Below are 14,457 nucleotides of genomic sequence, written 5' to 3'. Positions count from 1 at the left end.
CCTCACAGGATACTGCAGATAAGAATTCCCCAGTGAACATGGTTTAATTACATTTCTTCTTTTACTCACAGAAGGTCCTATGCTATTTTATTCAGCAGATTTAATTTTTACAAACATTAAAAAAAGGAAACTAGGAGAGGACTATCTATGGCATTGTTTAAAATGGCCACTAATAAATAGCTGCAGATAGTTACTAGGCAGTTTCATGTCTGAAGGTGTGTTCCCCCACTCAAGCAGAGGGGTCAGTGGCAAAAACCTGCTTTTCATCTTGCATATCCTTAAAACAGGACAGGACAAGATGGCCACACCCTAACCACTGAGATCACAAGTGGCAGCTAAAGTGTACCAGAACTCTGTATTCTGTTTGGGACCTCTGTTCTACTCCCTCAACAAAATGTTTTCTCAATAAGGCTTTCATTTCTTTTCCCAGCTTGACATAATGATTCAAGTTGCTTTTACTATTCAGACATATCTTCCACCACTTTTACTATTCAGACATATCTTCCACCACTTTTACTTTCTTCTTCTTTTTCTTTTTGCTGGTATCACTCTCCTAAAGAAAGAAAAAAATAAGTACCCATTGCCAAAACATTTATAACTCTTCCCAAAAAAAAATCTTGTAAATTACAGACAAGTCTGTTCAGGATCTTTAAGGACATTTGGGATTAAACAAGTTTTGCCTGTGAACTACTTCTCAGTAAAGTCCTAGAGGTCTACTTTCACAAGGGCATTGAGCAATTAAGATACACTCTTCCCCCCAACCAGCAACATAATTCAAATCAAGATCCATTGCTCTAAAATGCTGGGTGCTCCTACTTGTCTGTCCACAGAGGGGCGGGGGTGTGTGGACAGATAGGAAAAATCCAAAATACAGGGCAGCCCAAAAGAGGAAATGGTGGAACCCCATTCCTGCACCACAATCCCTGTCAAAGACTCAGCCAGCACAAAGGTACCCAATGTTTACACATACCCCATGTCCAGCTTCGCCCCCACTTTCTAACACAGTTTTAGGCTTCTTATCCTTCTTATTCTTCTTTTCCTTCTTCATTAACTGGGAAACTACTGGAGAGTTCTCATCACTTTCACTCTCCCGCTTCCTCTGAGAGAAAAATAATTCATCCAGTTAGAAATGTTAGAAGTTACCAAAAAAGATTCCAAGTAAACCCAGCAGTAAATTTTGTGTCTATAGACTTGAATAGTGCCTGACTTATTAAAGATTTGAAGACAGTATCTCACTAAATAATAGTACAGAGTAAACCATGGGACATAATGGGTGAGCCAAAGCAGTTTGGGGTATAGAAGACCTTAAAAAGGCTGCCTCAGTAAACTAACTCCTTGCTCTCTTAGGTGCTCAAATAGGCACAAATCACCAGTTCAACCCACATAGCTTATTACTAGTCACCCAGGTTTCTAACTGCAGACATAACATTTGGGATTATAATGACAGTGGCCCCCAACCTTGGGGAGCCAAGTTACCAACATATTCTTCACTCTTCCTTTAAAGAGTAAGCTAGTATTGACTGAAGATCTTTGCTGGTATCTGACAATTCTGCCCCCTGCTGAGTTTACTAAGGGCCTCTGACTTCAGCACATTTATGCTACCTATCATTTAGCCCAGGGTAAAGGCAAAATGTATCACACACATTCCATACAAGGTTATTGCCACAGCGGAGGTAGGAGCCTAGGTCTGATTCTTAAGCCCACACTCCCCCTACAGCAGACATAACACAGCCTCAAGTATCAAACAATATTTGTGCGTGGACCACAGCATGGATAAAGCCTTCCTTGGTAGCTAAGACATTTTTTTTATTAGTGTTCAAGACAGAGTTTCTCTATGTAGCTCTGGTACTTGCTCTATAGATCTGACAAGCTAGCCTGGCTTAAAGCACATTTCAAACAGGTCATACCACTTACTTTTATGACTTTTACTGCATCAGCAGTTAATTGAGGGGTTTGTATTGCTTCAGCAACCAGTGTTTTCTTGTCAGAATCACTGAAAGACAAAGAGGTAATATGAGGTTAAATTCATGGAAGAGCTTTCCATGGTGGTTCTATCATGTCATGTGCCCTGTTATTCAGTGATACTGGGCAACCCTAAAGGGATTCTCTCCGTAATCCATACCCTGACTGGTAGGTAGGACCAAGCCTGTATAATAGTAGTTACGTAGGCTTCATAGAGCAAAAGAAGGAAAACCTAGCATTTAGCAGCTGCCCCCAAATAAAAGTTTCCAACTCCCCTTGGCTATCTGGTCTCCTGTCTCACTTATTATCAAAGACCAAATGGTAAGTATCAACCCAGTCCCAGGCACTATCCTTACCTGTAGTCAATGTAGTCCTGTTTCCAGGTGGCAGGGGTGTTATCTGTGGGTTTGCCATGCTTGTCCAGAAGGCCCTGCTTGATCATCATCTTCTTCTGACTTGCCTAGAGCATTTCAAACATTAGATTATTATCAATACAAGAAGTAGCCACGGGGGCTGGAGAGATGGCTCAGCGGTTAAGAGCATTGCCTGCTCTTCCAAAGGTCCTGAGTTCAATTCCCAGCAACCACATGGTGGCTCATAACCATCTGTAATGAGGTCTGGTGCCCTCTTCTGGCCTGCAGATATATACACAGACAGAATATTGTATACATAATAAATAAATAAATCTTAAAAAAAAGAAGTAGCCAGTATGTTCACAATATCTAACTTTACAATGGCTTGAGTGAAAAGACCTTCCCCAGATCTATGTAGCTTTAATCCCAGCACTCAGAGACAGAGGTAAGTGGATCTCTGAGTTCAAGGTCAGCATGGACTACAGAACGGGTTCCAGGACAGCTACACAGAGAAACCCTGCCCAGAAAAACCAAGAAAAACTTTTAACTGTGGATACTCCAGAAACCAAGAGACCTCCTTCACATTTGACAGTCACAGTTCACCACCCAACAGTGATGATTTAAGTAATGCCCAACTGTTCCAATCAACTATACTGAGAATCTCTAAAGTGCAAGATAGGGCATGCCTCTGCTCACCATCAATTATCTAGAGCCCCAAATAATAAAAGGCTATGGCAATGGAGACGCACAAAGAGCTGCATGAGTAACACAAATATAACCCAGCAAGGGCTACCACCCAGTACCACTTACCTTTGGACCCAAACCCCACTTCCGAGGATAAGTGTCTCTCTCCATGATCACCCTCTTTATCTTGGCTACTATACCATGATCACAGGTAGAAATCACTGCTGTAGTCATCAATGCAATAGCTGTAGGCATTAGAAAGAGAAAAAAGAATGATTTGGTCATGAGTTCTACTGTTTTATGCCTTTTCAGAATTCATAAGTCCTTAACTGATGCTTCTTTTGCTCAGGGTGTATGTATAGAAAAAAGTCTCCACAACAGCAAGAAACATTTGAAGTAATATTAAATTTACCAAATTAAAAACTACTCAACAAAAGCAACTGAAGAAACATGTAACAAGGCATGTACCTCTGGACATGTACAGCAATGATGTATATACTGCCCTCAGGTCTATAGAACACTAAGTTTTAAGAATCTGTTTTCTGCTAGGTATCAGAATGGACTTTACACAAATATCCTACCCCCATCTATTCATAAAACTAAGACAAGGGATCCTAGTGACATGACTTATTTCTGGTACAAATTAGGATTATTAAATGAATAGCTTGGACTTATTGAGAAGGCCACAGAGCACTGTTAAGTTTTAAGAGATATCAATCCATTAGTAGCTAAGCCTTTACAAATTAGTCACTGATTCAGGCAATGGTGTCACACAACCTTTAATCCCAGCACTTGGGAGGCAGAGGCAAGTGGATCTGTGAGTTTGAGGCCAGCCTGGTATACAGAATAAGTTCCATGACAGCCAAGACAATACAGAGAAACATTGTCTTGAAAAACCAAAAGTCACTGATATGAACTACAAGTAGTGAACTAAAATCTCTTTCATTCATCAGACAACCATGACTACTCTTGCTTTTGGAGTTTCACAAAAGAGCCAAGAACATATAAATGTGCAACACTTCTCCTTAATCTGTACCTGACTAACCTGTCTATTCATAAATTACCTATACAAAGCCCAGGAAACACCATTAATTAGATAAAACTGAGGGACCATGACACAGGACTGGCCCACAATAAGCCTACCTTTGAAGGTACAGAGCCCCAACTCCAGAAATGAGAGGCACCCCCTCCTTACCTATGCAGATCGCTTCCCCCTTGGTGGTAATGACCACAATCTCCTGGTTGACCTCAATGCCATCCTCATATCGGAGAACACCAGGAAGCATGATCTTGGCCCCATAGCATATTGCATTCACCTATAGAGACAGTATCACATGTGGTCCAGATGTTATTTTCCAATATTCCTGTTCCACTTCCATACCAGAACAGAGGATGACTATAAGGGGGGAGGTAGCCTGAGAGTGGGAAATAGGAATAATAGCACTGATAGTCTATCAACTACAATGGCGTATGAAGGAACACAGAATAGTAACAAACACTATCATGTACTAGCACTGCTCTAGAATTTTCACATAGACTACAAAATACTAAAGGAAACTTTGAGCTCCAAACACACATACACATATCACAAAACATATATAATAAAAATAAGAATGCTTCTTCTATTTATTCACTGGTCTATACAAGTAGGGTATTGAATTCTACTTTTATCAGATGGCCCTAGTCCAAGGGGATCCTTGACCTTCATAGGCCCCAGGTATGCATGTGGTACAAACATACATGCACATAAAATACTCATACACATAAAACAAAATGAATCATGTCTTAGGGGGCAAGATAAATGACTTAGCAAGTAAAGGTACTACCCAAGTTTGACCATTGGAATTCACATGGGAGAGAACCAACTACCCTAAGTTGTCCTTGACCAACCTCCGTGCATATGCATGTACACACAAACAAATAAAGCATAATTTAAAAAAACCTGCCTCAGAGTTTTCTATCAGAGTGCTCTTGAATCTGTCAGGAAAAAATAGTGCATTTGCTAGAGATGAAGCAATAACAAACACCCAAAGCAACTTGCTAACAAAATTACCAGACCTGTTAAATCACATCCACATTTTTATATGGAATTTATTAGCCAATAATTACAAATTAAGGCCACTTCTCCAGTTCTGTGACCCCCCCTACAATGCATGTGTAAACCTCTTATCATCTTGTCTTTACTTAACTAGATCTCTTGCTGACCAATTCTAACTTCTCTTTTAAATTTACTCAGCAGCCAACAGTCTGACCCCAGCACAAGGGCATATCACATTACACAATTATCGTTAAGCTTTTTCAGTTCCTGTTAGTGTCACACGTTAGTATTACCTCTTCAATTTTTCCCCTTGATTATGAACTATAAGTTTTCAGAAGACTTATACATATTTTAAGATTTAAATATACAGAAATTTGTCTTTCAAAAAAATCTTATGACTAAATAACATTTATTTAAATTATTAGGACCGTTTTTGATTATAAGGTGAAATAGAGAATACACAATTAAGAGCTGATGATCGGCTCAGTGAAGTTTGGATTATATTTTCTCAAATGATAATGTACTTCAACAGAAGCACCAATTCACTGAAATCCCTACAGGGTAAATACCATATCTCTGAAACTCTCTAGTCTTAAACTTTACCTATTGACACAATCTTTTATAGCAACTTAAATAAATCAAGATTATTTTAGGCACAGAGAGATCAACAAATTAAAGGAAGGCATTTTTTTTAGGTATCACTGATAGTTTAGTACTTGAACAAAATTGCTTGACAGACTCTTCCAATGATAAATTTACATTATTGAAATTCTACTTTAGAGTGATATATACACACACATACACATACCTGGGTTTAACCTAATTTAACAAACCTAGCCATGAATGTTCCTATTACTAGTGGCACAAAGAGAAATCTATAAAACTAAAGGGGGGAGGAGTAACCACAATGAAAATAAAAATACATAAATATGACTTCATATATTAACATTTCATCTTTGGAGCAACATTCTCTACAAACATGAACTTTTAATCTATAACTTACTGCACTATCTTTCATAACCAGACGTTTATGAGATGTCAGCAGCTTTTCCAAAGGGTAAACAACACGCCGCAAGTAAGTCTCATCCTTATGGTTATCATACAGCCACTGAGCATCAAGTATATCATGCATTGTCACCATATGGTCCTGAAAAACAGTCAGAAAATAAATTCTGTGTCTTCATACTGTATAACAATCCATCAGACCCCCAAACTTTTTACACCTGAATGTAACTACACATTATCTTCTAGTTCAGGCTCATTATGAGACTTTGGAATCTCCTTTGGGGTATTTGTACATGTTACCATCTTAGATCTAGGTAGGCACTCCATTTTTTGGTACTGTTAGGGATGCAACCCAGGTTGTGTGCAAATATTTGCCAAGTGCTCTTAACACTCAAGCTCTAATTAAGATTGGTATAGACTAGGAAGTGTATGAATAGAGTAATACTCACTATTCAGTCATTTCCCTTAGCCAATTTCAATGTGCCAAATTTAATTAACAAAACAGGGAAGCTGCCCTGACCTGAAATCAACACTTTGAAATCTTTCATTAAACGATATAGACTTCTACCAAGGGCAGAGAGTCTAAGAATCAGTTCTAAAACTAATCCCATAATTGCATACCTTTTCACTCATGACTCCAGAACGCACCCTCCGAAGTTCCTGCATCTGACCACCAACCCCCAGTAACAAGCCAAGGTGTACACATAGTGTCCGAATGTAAGTGCCAGCTTCACAGTTCACCCAAAAGATTCCTAAGACAAGCACAGAAACACAAATAGCACCTATTTTCTAGAGTAAATGCATGATTTTCCCCCTCCAACTGAACCATTATGATTAGAGAAAATCCTGGACATGGTGGTACCCAACTTTATTATCAGGAGACAGCAACAAGTGGATCTCTGTGAATTCATGGCCAACCAGAGCTACATAATGGAGAAACCCTATCTAAAACAAACTAACAAAAAGATTCGAGTTAAGAGATACAGGGAATAGTGAGTGTATGAGTACACAACATACTCAAAGCTTCTACTCATAACAGAATTCTTGAGAATGCACCCTACCTACTTAGATCTAAAACAATTAAGCCTGGTATAGGCCTAATGACCCACCTAATCTTCTTTCAGGATCATATTCTATCATTTTGCTCTCGTAGATAGTCCTCACTCGAAGCTGCCTCTTTACTGCAGCAATAAGTGGGGGTCGCTGAAACAGGGCACCTGTCAGAGTTTCTAGGGCCTAAGAACAAAGCAAAAAACAAAAAGAAATCCTATTCATTAATTAAATAAGACAACGGGACATAGTTCAGGAATTTAAGGACATAATTCAAATACAAAAGTTTTCTTTCGATAATTTAAGAGCTAAATCTTTATTTCAGTTTCCTCTTTTTCAACTGAGGAATGGCTCATCGCTGATTAGAACTTCTTCCTCAGTAAAGGCATGGTCAGAAGGCACCCTATCACCAGCTGTTCTCCTCCCAGGAGGCTCTTAAAAGGGCACAAGATCTACTAGCCAGGAAGACTTCCCTGAGTCCAGATATTTAGGAGTTCAGACACCAAAATCAACAAAGGTACCCTCCTCCCTAACTTATATAGACTTACCCTAGAAAGCTGAGTACCCCCTTCAATAGCATTGTGCAGCCGGACAATTCCCACATACTCTTTGCCTGAAAAATGACAAGAGTAGTCAGGTGTGGCCACTGAGTTTTCTGTTTTCATTATGTTCCACCACTGCCATTTTACATGGCAGAAGCAGCAGGGAATCCAAGATCATGTTTCAATAAAATCTATACTAACAGATCTCATGTTGTGCATAGAGAAGAGAAATGAAGATACTTTTTCTTTGATCAGTCATAGCACATGCCTACAAACTAAACCCAACAGTTTGGAGGCCAAGATGGTTAGACAGATTTTCAAGGCAGCATGAGCTACACAGCAAAACCTTGTCTCAAAAAAGGAAGGAAAAAAAGAACAATTATACCCACTCTTTAGAATGACTGGAAAATACCTTGCACTTTAAGAATAATTTTCTCCAGTAAAAGTGAAGGAAAGACAATTGGGAAAGAATATAACTAGAGTTAAGCAGCAGCAAGCATGCTGGGCAGTGGAGGCAGATGCCTTTAATCCCAGCACTTACTTGGGAGGGAGAGGCCAACCTGGTCTACAGAGAAACCCTGTCTCAAAGATCAAACAAAAAACAAAAACAAACAAACAAAAAAAACAACCACCAGATTCTGTCAGAGAACAAAATTATATAGAAACCAAATTATTTTATTTTCTAAAGTTTCCAAGAGCCAAAATGTAGAAGTGAAACAAGTATAGAACATTTTCCAATCACTAAAAAGATAGCCCCTAGTCTCTCTTCTACACACCTGCACTCTGTTGTGATTTCACCAAACGAGTGGCTCGTTCAATACACACAATTAAACAACCAGTCACTTTGGGATCTAGTGTGCCACTGTGACCTGTCTTCTCTACCCGAAGTATTCGTCGGATCCAGGCTACCACTTCATGGGAAGAGGGGTTAGAAGGCTTGTCAAGATTAATAAAACCTGTCCTAGAATAGAAAAAAAAAGTGTTACCACCTGTTCTTGTAGTCTAAAAACAATATGAAGAGTTATAAAAAAAAGCAAATAAATCACATATATAGATTATATATATTCAGGGCAAAGCTGTTTTAAGCTGCCACCATTTCCGTGAATAACTAATGTAAAAGTATTCATTTCAAAAATAACTTAAGTTTGGACAGAGCCATTTCACCATGCTTACCTGATATAGTCCCCAATCTCCCTCTTCAAAGGATTTGAACCACAAGGAATCGGTGTATAGTGTGCTGTCCTTACATTTAGCTTATCAAAATTCTAGAAAGCAATAATATAAGTTTAACAACACATTGATAGAAGTAAAATAAGAGTCAGTAAGTACCACTACCAACCACGGCAGTCCTTCAAGCCCATAAATGAACAGTTTTGTTTCTATTATTAACACCATTATTGGTGTGATACACTATTAAGCCTTCTTATGTACTGGGGAAACTCCCAATACTATTGAGAAAAGAATAAATCTGAGCATTTAGTCAATGCTCTAAAAAAAAAATACTTGTGGAGGGTACTGTAAAACACAAAATAGCAGGGCTGGAAAGATGGCTTAGCTAGATGCACTGGTTGTTCCTCCAGGACCCAGGTTCAATTCCCAGCAACAACATGGCAGCTCACAATTGTCTGTACCTTCAGGTCCAGGGCATCTGACACCCTCACACAGAATATATACAGCCAAAACACTGATGTACATTAAATAAATCTTTAAACACAAAATAGCTTTGACTTTCTCAGATCAACCAAATTGAAGACAGCTGGCAATTTTCCTCAACATGGGCAGCTTGGTTCTGTTCCAGATACCTACCTACCTCTGATTTATCTGTTCCTTTTCAGTCTCCTGACTAAAACTTAGCCACTAGTCAGGAAGAATTCACCAACTAAAAAGCCCATCTTTCATCGTCAGTTTAGTTCCATTATGCCTACTACAAAGAGCAATGCTTGTTTAATTGTTTCTCCCATCTCTGTGTGCTAGCTATTTTTCCAGGGCCAACATCCAAATTCAACTTGGTTGAATGATATAAACAAACCTCACTATTTTACCAACACATGGTTTATTAAAATACTTGATGGTGTCAGTGAGATGGCTCAGTGGGTAAGGATTCCTGTTGCCTGACAATCTAAGTTCAACCTCAGGAACTCACATGTTAGTTGAGAATGGACTTCTGCAAGTTGTCCTTTAACTTTAACATGCATGTCATGTGTGGTATGCACCACCTATTTCATCCACTCTAATAAATTAATAAAAATTTCTATTTAAAAACCCCCTTTGTTAAGAGATGTTATAACTCATAGCTAGTATCCACTTTGTGAAAATTATAAATTTTAGTTCAACCCATTATTCAATGTCACCATTAAGTCCCTAAATAATAACCATAAAATCTATGACAATCAGGAACCGTTAAGCACACTTCATAGAATACCTGCCATAACTCAAAGCACATCATCCTAAGAGAAAATATGAGCAACTAATAGATTCAGTGAGGTTAGTTAAGTATCTAGTCCAAGGTCACATTCTATTTTGAATCTAAGGCTTCAAAATGCTCTTAGGCACTGAAACAGTCTACAAGAGATGATATCAGAAGTGCAACTATTTAAAACTGACAGTAATGAGCATTTTGGTGACGTACTATGTTCCAGAACAATGTTGGATGAATTACAAATTAAAAATGAGTCCTTCATCTCAGATACATTGAAAAACTACCTTAATGCTGCATCATTTGGCAGTTTTCTAAATAAAACATGCTGGCACTAAGCATTTTTTTTTTTTGAGACAGTCTTTCTATGTAAACCAGGCTGGCCTGGCCCACTGGGATTAAAGGCATGCATATCACCATGCCCAGCCTAGCAACAAGCACACCTTATTAGCTGTTTAATTAGAAATATGAAATTCAAGCATTCTTCTGATACACACAGCACATACCTTTAGTAACAAGGGCCACTGAGAAGTGTCCAATTGGGCTACTCTGGATTCTGGTTTGATAAGAAATTCTTCAGCATGTTGTATTTCCTTCAAGAGAGTAGAAACATTTATCTTCCCACCTGACTTAGAACAATTCTAATACTAGGACAGAAGTGCACACCTTTTAAAGAAACAAGAGGGAAGGGGTGTTGATTTCTGAAACTGAGTGTCACTAGGAAGTTCGAAAGAGAATTGAAAAAGGAGCTCACTAAACCTTAGGGATGATAGCAAGTTGAGTCCAAATATTTCAATAATACTGTAGGTCTGCTGATGGAATAAGTAAGAAAAATTCAGGGAGAACATTTCACCATTTAGTAAGCTGTGCATGATAGAAAACTCCTCTAGGAGTTGTTATTTCAGGTTTTTGCTGGTTCTACATAAGGACCAATAAGTGCCAACATACTGATTAAGACTATTTTAAAGCATTTTCCCCCCTTTAATGTGTTTAAATTATCTCTATCTCTCTCACTCAAAGCAAAGTAAAACATTTCCTACTCACAGCTACATCATCTTCTTGTAATGGCTTCCGGTCTTTTTTCTTTTTATGCTTCTTTGGCAAAGTAATTACTACAAAAAAAATTAAGATTTGGAGATTTCTTTAAAAACTAAAATAAAAGTTTAAACTTAAGTCCAAAATCAGGGCAAACAGAAGACAGTATTTTTAAGTCTAGCATTACTGAAGAAAACTTAACGTTTGTGATGCCAAACACTAGATGGCTTGGCTGGTAAATGACTCTAGCACGTGTTGGTTTCTCTTCGGGTTCTCCACGTGGCTGTGGCAAGGCCAAATATACTTAGGGAAGTGCTGTTCACAGGCTGGAAAGTTCCACAAACAACCACTGCACCGTCCGTAAGGGCTTGTGATCTCTTAAAATTTTTTTGCAGGTCTGAATTACACTCGCTCCCCTGCCCCTTCCTCTGCATCTTTGCTACCTTCATTTTAGCAATATCCTGTCTAATGGCAGCAGAAATGCTATCACATCTCCTTATCACGCCTCCACGGCTGAGATGCCTTTGGAAGGGAACCGGGTGTAATCTTTTCCCGGACCTAATGGAGTCTTAGTCGCTAGAGGTTCTCGCACTAGTGCATTCACCTATAGACCTAGGAACTAGCAGCGACGCGGTCAAACTGAGGGCGGGAACGCATGGAACCTCGGATCATGATACAACCTCACTATCACTAGCACACAGTTTATCAGAAAGCCGCGCAGGTCTCACGGCACGGCCACCCGTAACCCTTACCTTCTGCATCCGCCATCTTGCACCGCACCGCGTGCGTCCCGCCCAAGCAGCCACCAGCTAGGAACCACAGACTCCTACCGTCTGAAACCGGTCCCGCCCTGCAGCTAGACCCGCCCACCGTAGCACCTCCCTAAATTGGTGGGACAACAAAAAGGAAGTGGCGAGGAGGCGGGGGGGGGGGGGGGGGAGGGCTCGAGGAACGCGCGGGCTGTCTGCTCAATCCCATTCGCTGACTCTGCCACTGAGTTGCAAGCACGCAGGCGTCTGGAAACTCCTCCCAACCCTTAACTCCACTCTTTGGAACCTCCGAGAGGAGTCCACTGCTGCAGTCTGGGGCGGGTGGGCGCGGCATCTACTGTGCCCTCCTTGCGGTTTCAATCTATTTTCTACTTCAGAACATGGATGGCCTACTTAGCACTCTATAAATATTATCTAGTTCTAACTCATACCGATATTTTCTGTTTGTTATCATGCCAGTCTCAATTGAAAAAGATGTTAAAGTACAGAGAGTGAAAGTGAAAGCCGTTTACTTCTTGAAATTCCTATCAAGTTTTGACTGTATTGGCCAATAGGAATTGAGTGCGAGCTTTTAAATTTTCTAGCAGCCTCATCAAACTAAAAAGAATGAAAATTATTCTCAATAGTTAATTTTATATAACCCTGCACATCTAAAATGTTATTTTAACATGGAAGCAATATGTAGCAGTATGTGATATTTTACTTTATTTCCTGCCTGAAGTTTTCCAGTGTGTGTCTTACACTTAAACTGCACACCTCGGTTCTAACTCCACAGCCGTGACCTATGGCAAGTACAGAGCTCTAGTACTTCAATAAGTAATAGCCAGGAAGTAACAGCTCCAGGATTAAGCCCTGACTTTTTTCTGGTAGATTGTTCTGGCTGTTAATCCGTGCTGCTGCCTTGCATGTTAAATCTCTAGTATATCCTCCTCCACCCTATTTCCTATTCTACCTCGGTATATTCTTTTGGCTTTCTGGATACACAACCTAGCTCTAGTGAATTTGGTAGATCATTAGTTATCTAATAATTCATTGTAAATGGGAATCATTTGCCCATAGTTTTCCAGTTAGTTGCTGCTGACAACAACAAAAAGTATTTCTTTTTTTCTGAAATGCAATGTCAAGATCAGATTTTTTTTTCAGTTTTGTTTTATTGTTAGTTAAATTGGTATTTCCTTGCCCAATTGTTAGTCTTTCTGGAATTTATTTTGGTAATAATGGTAATGATCAGAATTGACTATTTACAGATAAGACCCTTAGAACTAAGGATTATTATTTTATAATACCCCACTGGTAAATATTTGGTTGAGTGAATTTGAAATACTCATTCTCCATTTGTCTACTAGCTTCATCTTTATCCTATATCTATGCTCAAATCTTTTAGGAAAGATTTTGCTTTTAGAGAGTTCCAGAATCTGGTAGTTTTGCTTCACCCTTATGTCTCTCTCACCATCATTATAATGTCTCTATTTCTCCAGTGGCCTCCTGCAGATCCACCTTTTTCTACTTTTCCTAAATACATTGTCTTAACACAGCAGCCTGAGAGTGCCATTAAACTTGGGTTCAGTATGTGCTTAAAAATACTTTCAGCATTGGTGATAAAGCTCAGCAGTGGAGTGAAATTGTCAATGCCAACTCCCGTCAGCAGATCCGGAAGCTGATCAAAGATAGGCTGATCATCAGGAAGCCTGTGACCATCCATTACCGGGCTCTATGCCGGAAAAACACTTTGGCGTGACGAAAGGGCAGGCATATGGGCAAAGGAAAGCTCTAGAAAGGTACTGCCAAAGCTCGAAAGCCCGAGAAGGTGAACTGGATGAGAAGGATGTAGATCCGGTGCGGGCTTCTCAGGAAATACAGTGAATTCAGAAGATTGACCGCCATGTGTATCACAGCCTGTATCTGAAGATCAAAGGGAATGTCTTCAAAAACGATGGAGCACGTCTACGAGCTGAAGGCAGACAAGGCCCACAAGAAGCCCCTGACTTACCAGACTGAAGCTCATAGTTCTAAGACCAAGGAAGCTCGAAAGCTCCTGGAGGAGCACCTCCAGGCCAAGAAAGAGGAGATCATCAAGGCTCTGTCCAAGGAGGAGGAGACCAAGAAATATAGCTTCCCTCCTGTCTGTACATAGTGGCTGCCTGTGGCCTCAGGTGGATCAGTCTTTAAAATAAAACAAGCCTTAAAAAAAAAGAATGAAGTTAGCCTTTCTTGGCTTCGGGGTAGATCGTTCTCTAAGGACTGAACTTCTTTCCTTTCACCCAGGGCTGCTGCTGTTGCTTTTTCTTCTTCTTTTCATTTTTTAAATTTAAATTTATTTATTTTTTAAAAACCCTTTTATTGTTCTCCAGTTTACATCATAGCAAGTTGATTTCCATATCCTAAAAACATTCTGAGGAAGCTTCCAAAGGGACAGTGCCAAGTGCAAATTCTTGATAAGAAAATACTGCAATTTTCTGGATTGTTTTCTAATCAAGTTTCGCATAGACTTTGTACCTTTGGGAAACTCTCAGACAAGTTTCACATAGGGCACCAAGAGAAACCAAAGGTATCTGCTAAACAAAAGATGGATTAGGGTTATAGGTGCAAACGCTCTGGAACC

General features: G+C 39.5%; 1 protein-coding gene, 1 non-coding gene and 1 pseudogene across 2 annotated transcripts; 1 reads left to right on the top strand and 2 right to left on the bottom strand.

Annotated features, from left to right (window-relative positions):
* Window positions 1–71: 71 nt before the first annotated feature.
* Window positions 72–12,080, bottom strand: Dkc1 (dyskerin pseudouridine synthase 1). Its single transcript, XM_075958447.1, has 15 exons — window positions 11,838–12,080; window positions 11,095–11,162; window positions 10,557–10,643; window positions 8,808–8,899; window positions 8,411–8,595; window positions 7,641–7,705; window positions 7,152–7,278; window positions 6,664–6,794; window positions 6,041–6,184; window positions 4,195–4,315; window positions 3,126–3,244; window positions 2,319–2,422; window positions 1,915–1,993; window positions 971–1,099; window positions 72–553 (listed from the first exon to the last, which is right to left on the bottom strand). The coding sequence occupies exons 1-15, from the start codon at window positions 11,851–11,853 to the stop codon at window positions 488–490; spliced, it is 1,533 nt and encodes a 510-aa protein (XP_075814562.1). The 5' UTR covers window positions 11,854–12,080; the 3' UTR covers window positions 72–487.
* Window positions 6,452–6,582, bottom strand: LOC142841887 (small nucleolar RNA SNORA36 family). The gene has a single exon (XR_012909130.1). It is a non-coding gene; the product is annotated as a small nucleolar RNA SNORA36 family (small nucleolar RNA).
* A 249-nt stretch (window positions 12,081–12,329) lies between the features above and the next one.
* LOC142840263 (large ribosomal subunit protein eL19-like) lies at window positions 12,330–14,030 on the top strand (annotated as a pseudogene).
* Window positions 14,031–14,457: the final 427 nt, after the last annotated feature.

Source organism: Microtus pennsylvanicus, chromosome X (assembly GCF_037038515.1).
Source record: "Microtus pennsylvanicus isolate mMicPen1 chromosome X, mMicPen1.hap1, whole genome shotgun sequence".
NCBI lineage: Eukaryota > Metazoa > Chordata > Mammalia > Rodentia > Cricetidae > Microtus > Microtus pennsylvanicus.
The sequence above is the reverse complement of the archived record's forward strand: the minus strand, read 5'-3'. Positions and strand labels throughout refer to the sequence as shown.

What these genes read in the sequence shown, in the direction of transcription:
- Dkc1 (XM_075958447.1), bottom strand. An exon ending in TGATCCTGAAAGAAGATTAG is followed by an intron (nt 6,795 to 7,151) that starts GTGGGTCATTAG and finishes TGCTTGTCTTAG; the next exon opens with GAATCTTTTGGGTGAACTGT. An exon ending in ATGCAGTAAAAGTCATAAAA is followed by an intron (nt 1,100 to 1,914) that starts GTAAGTGGTATG and finishes TTTTTCTCTCAG; the next exon opens with AGGAAGCGGGAGAGTGAAAG.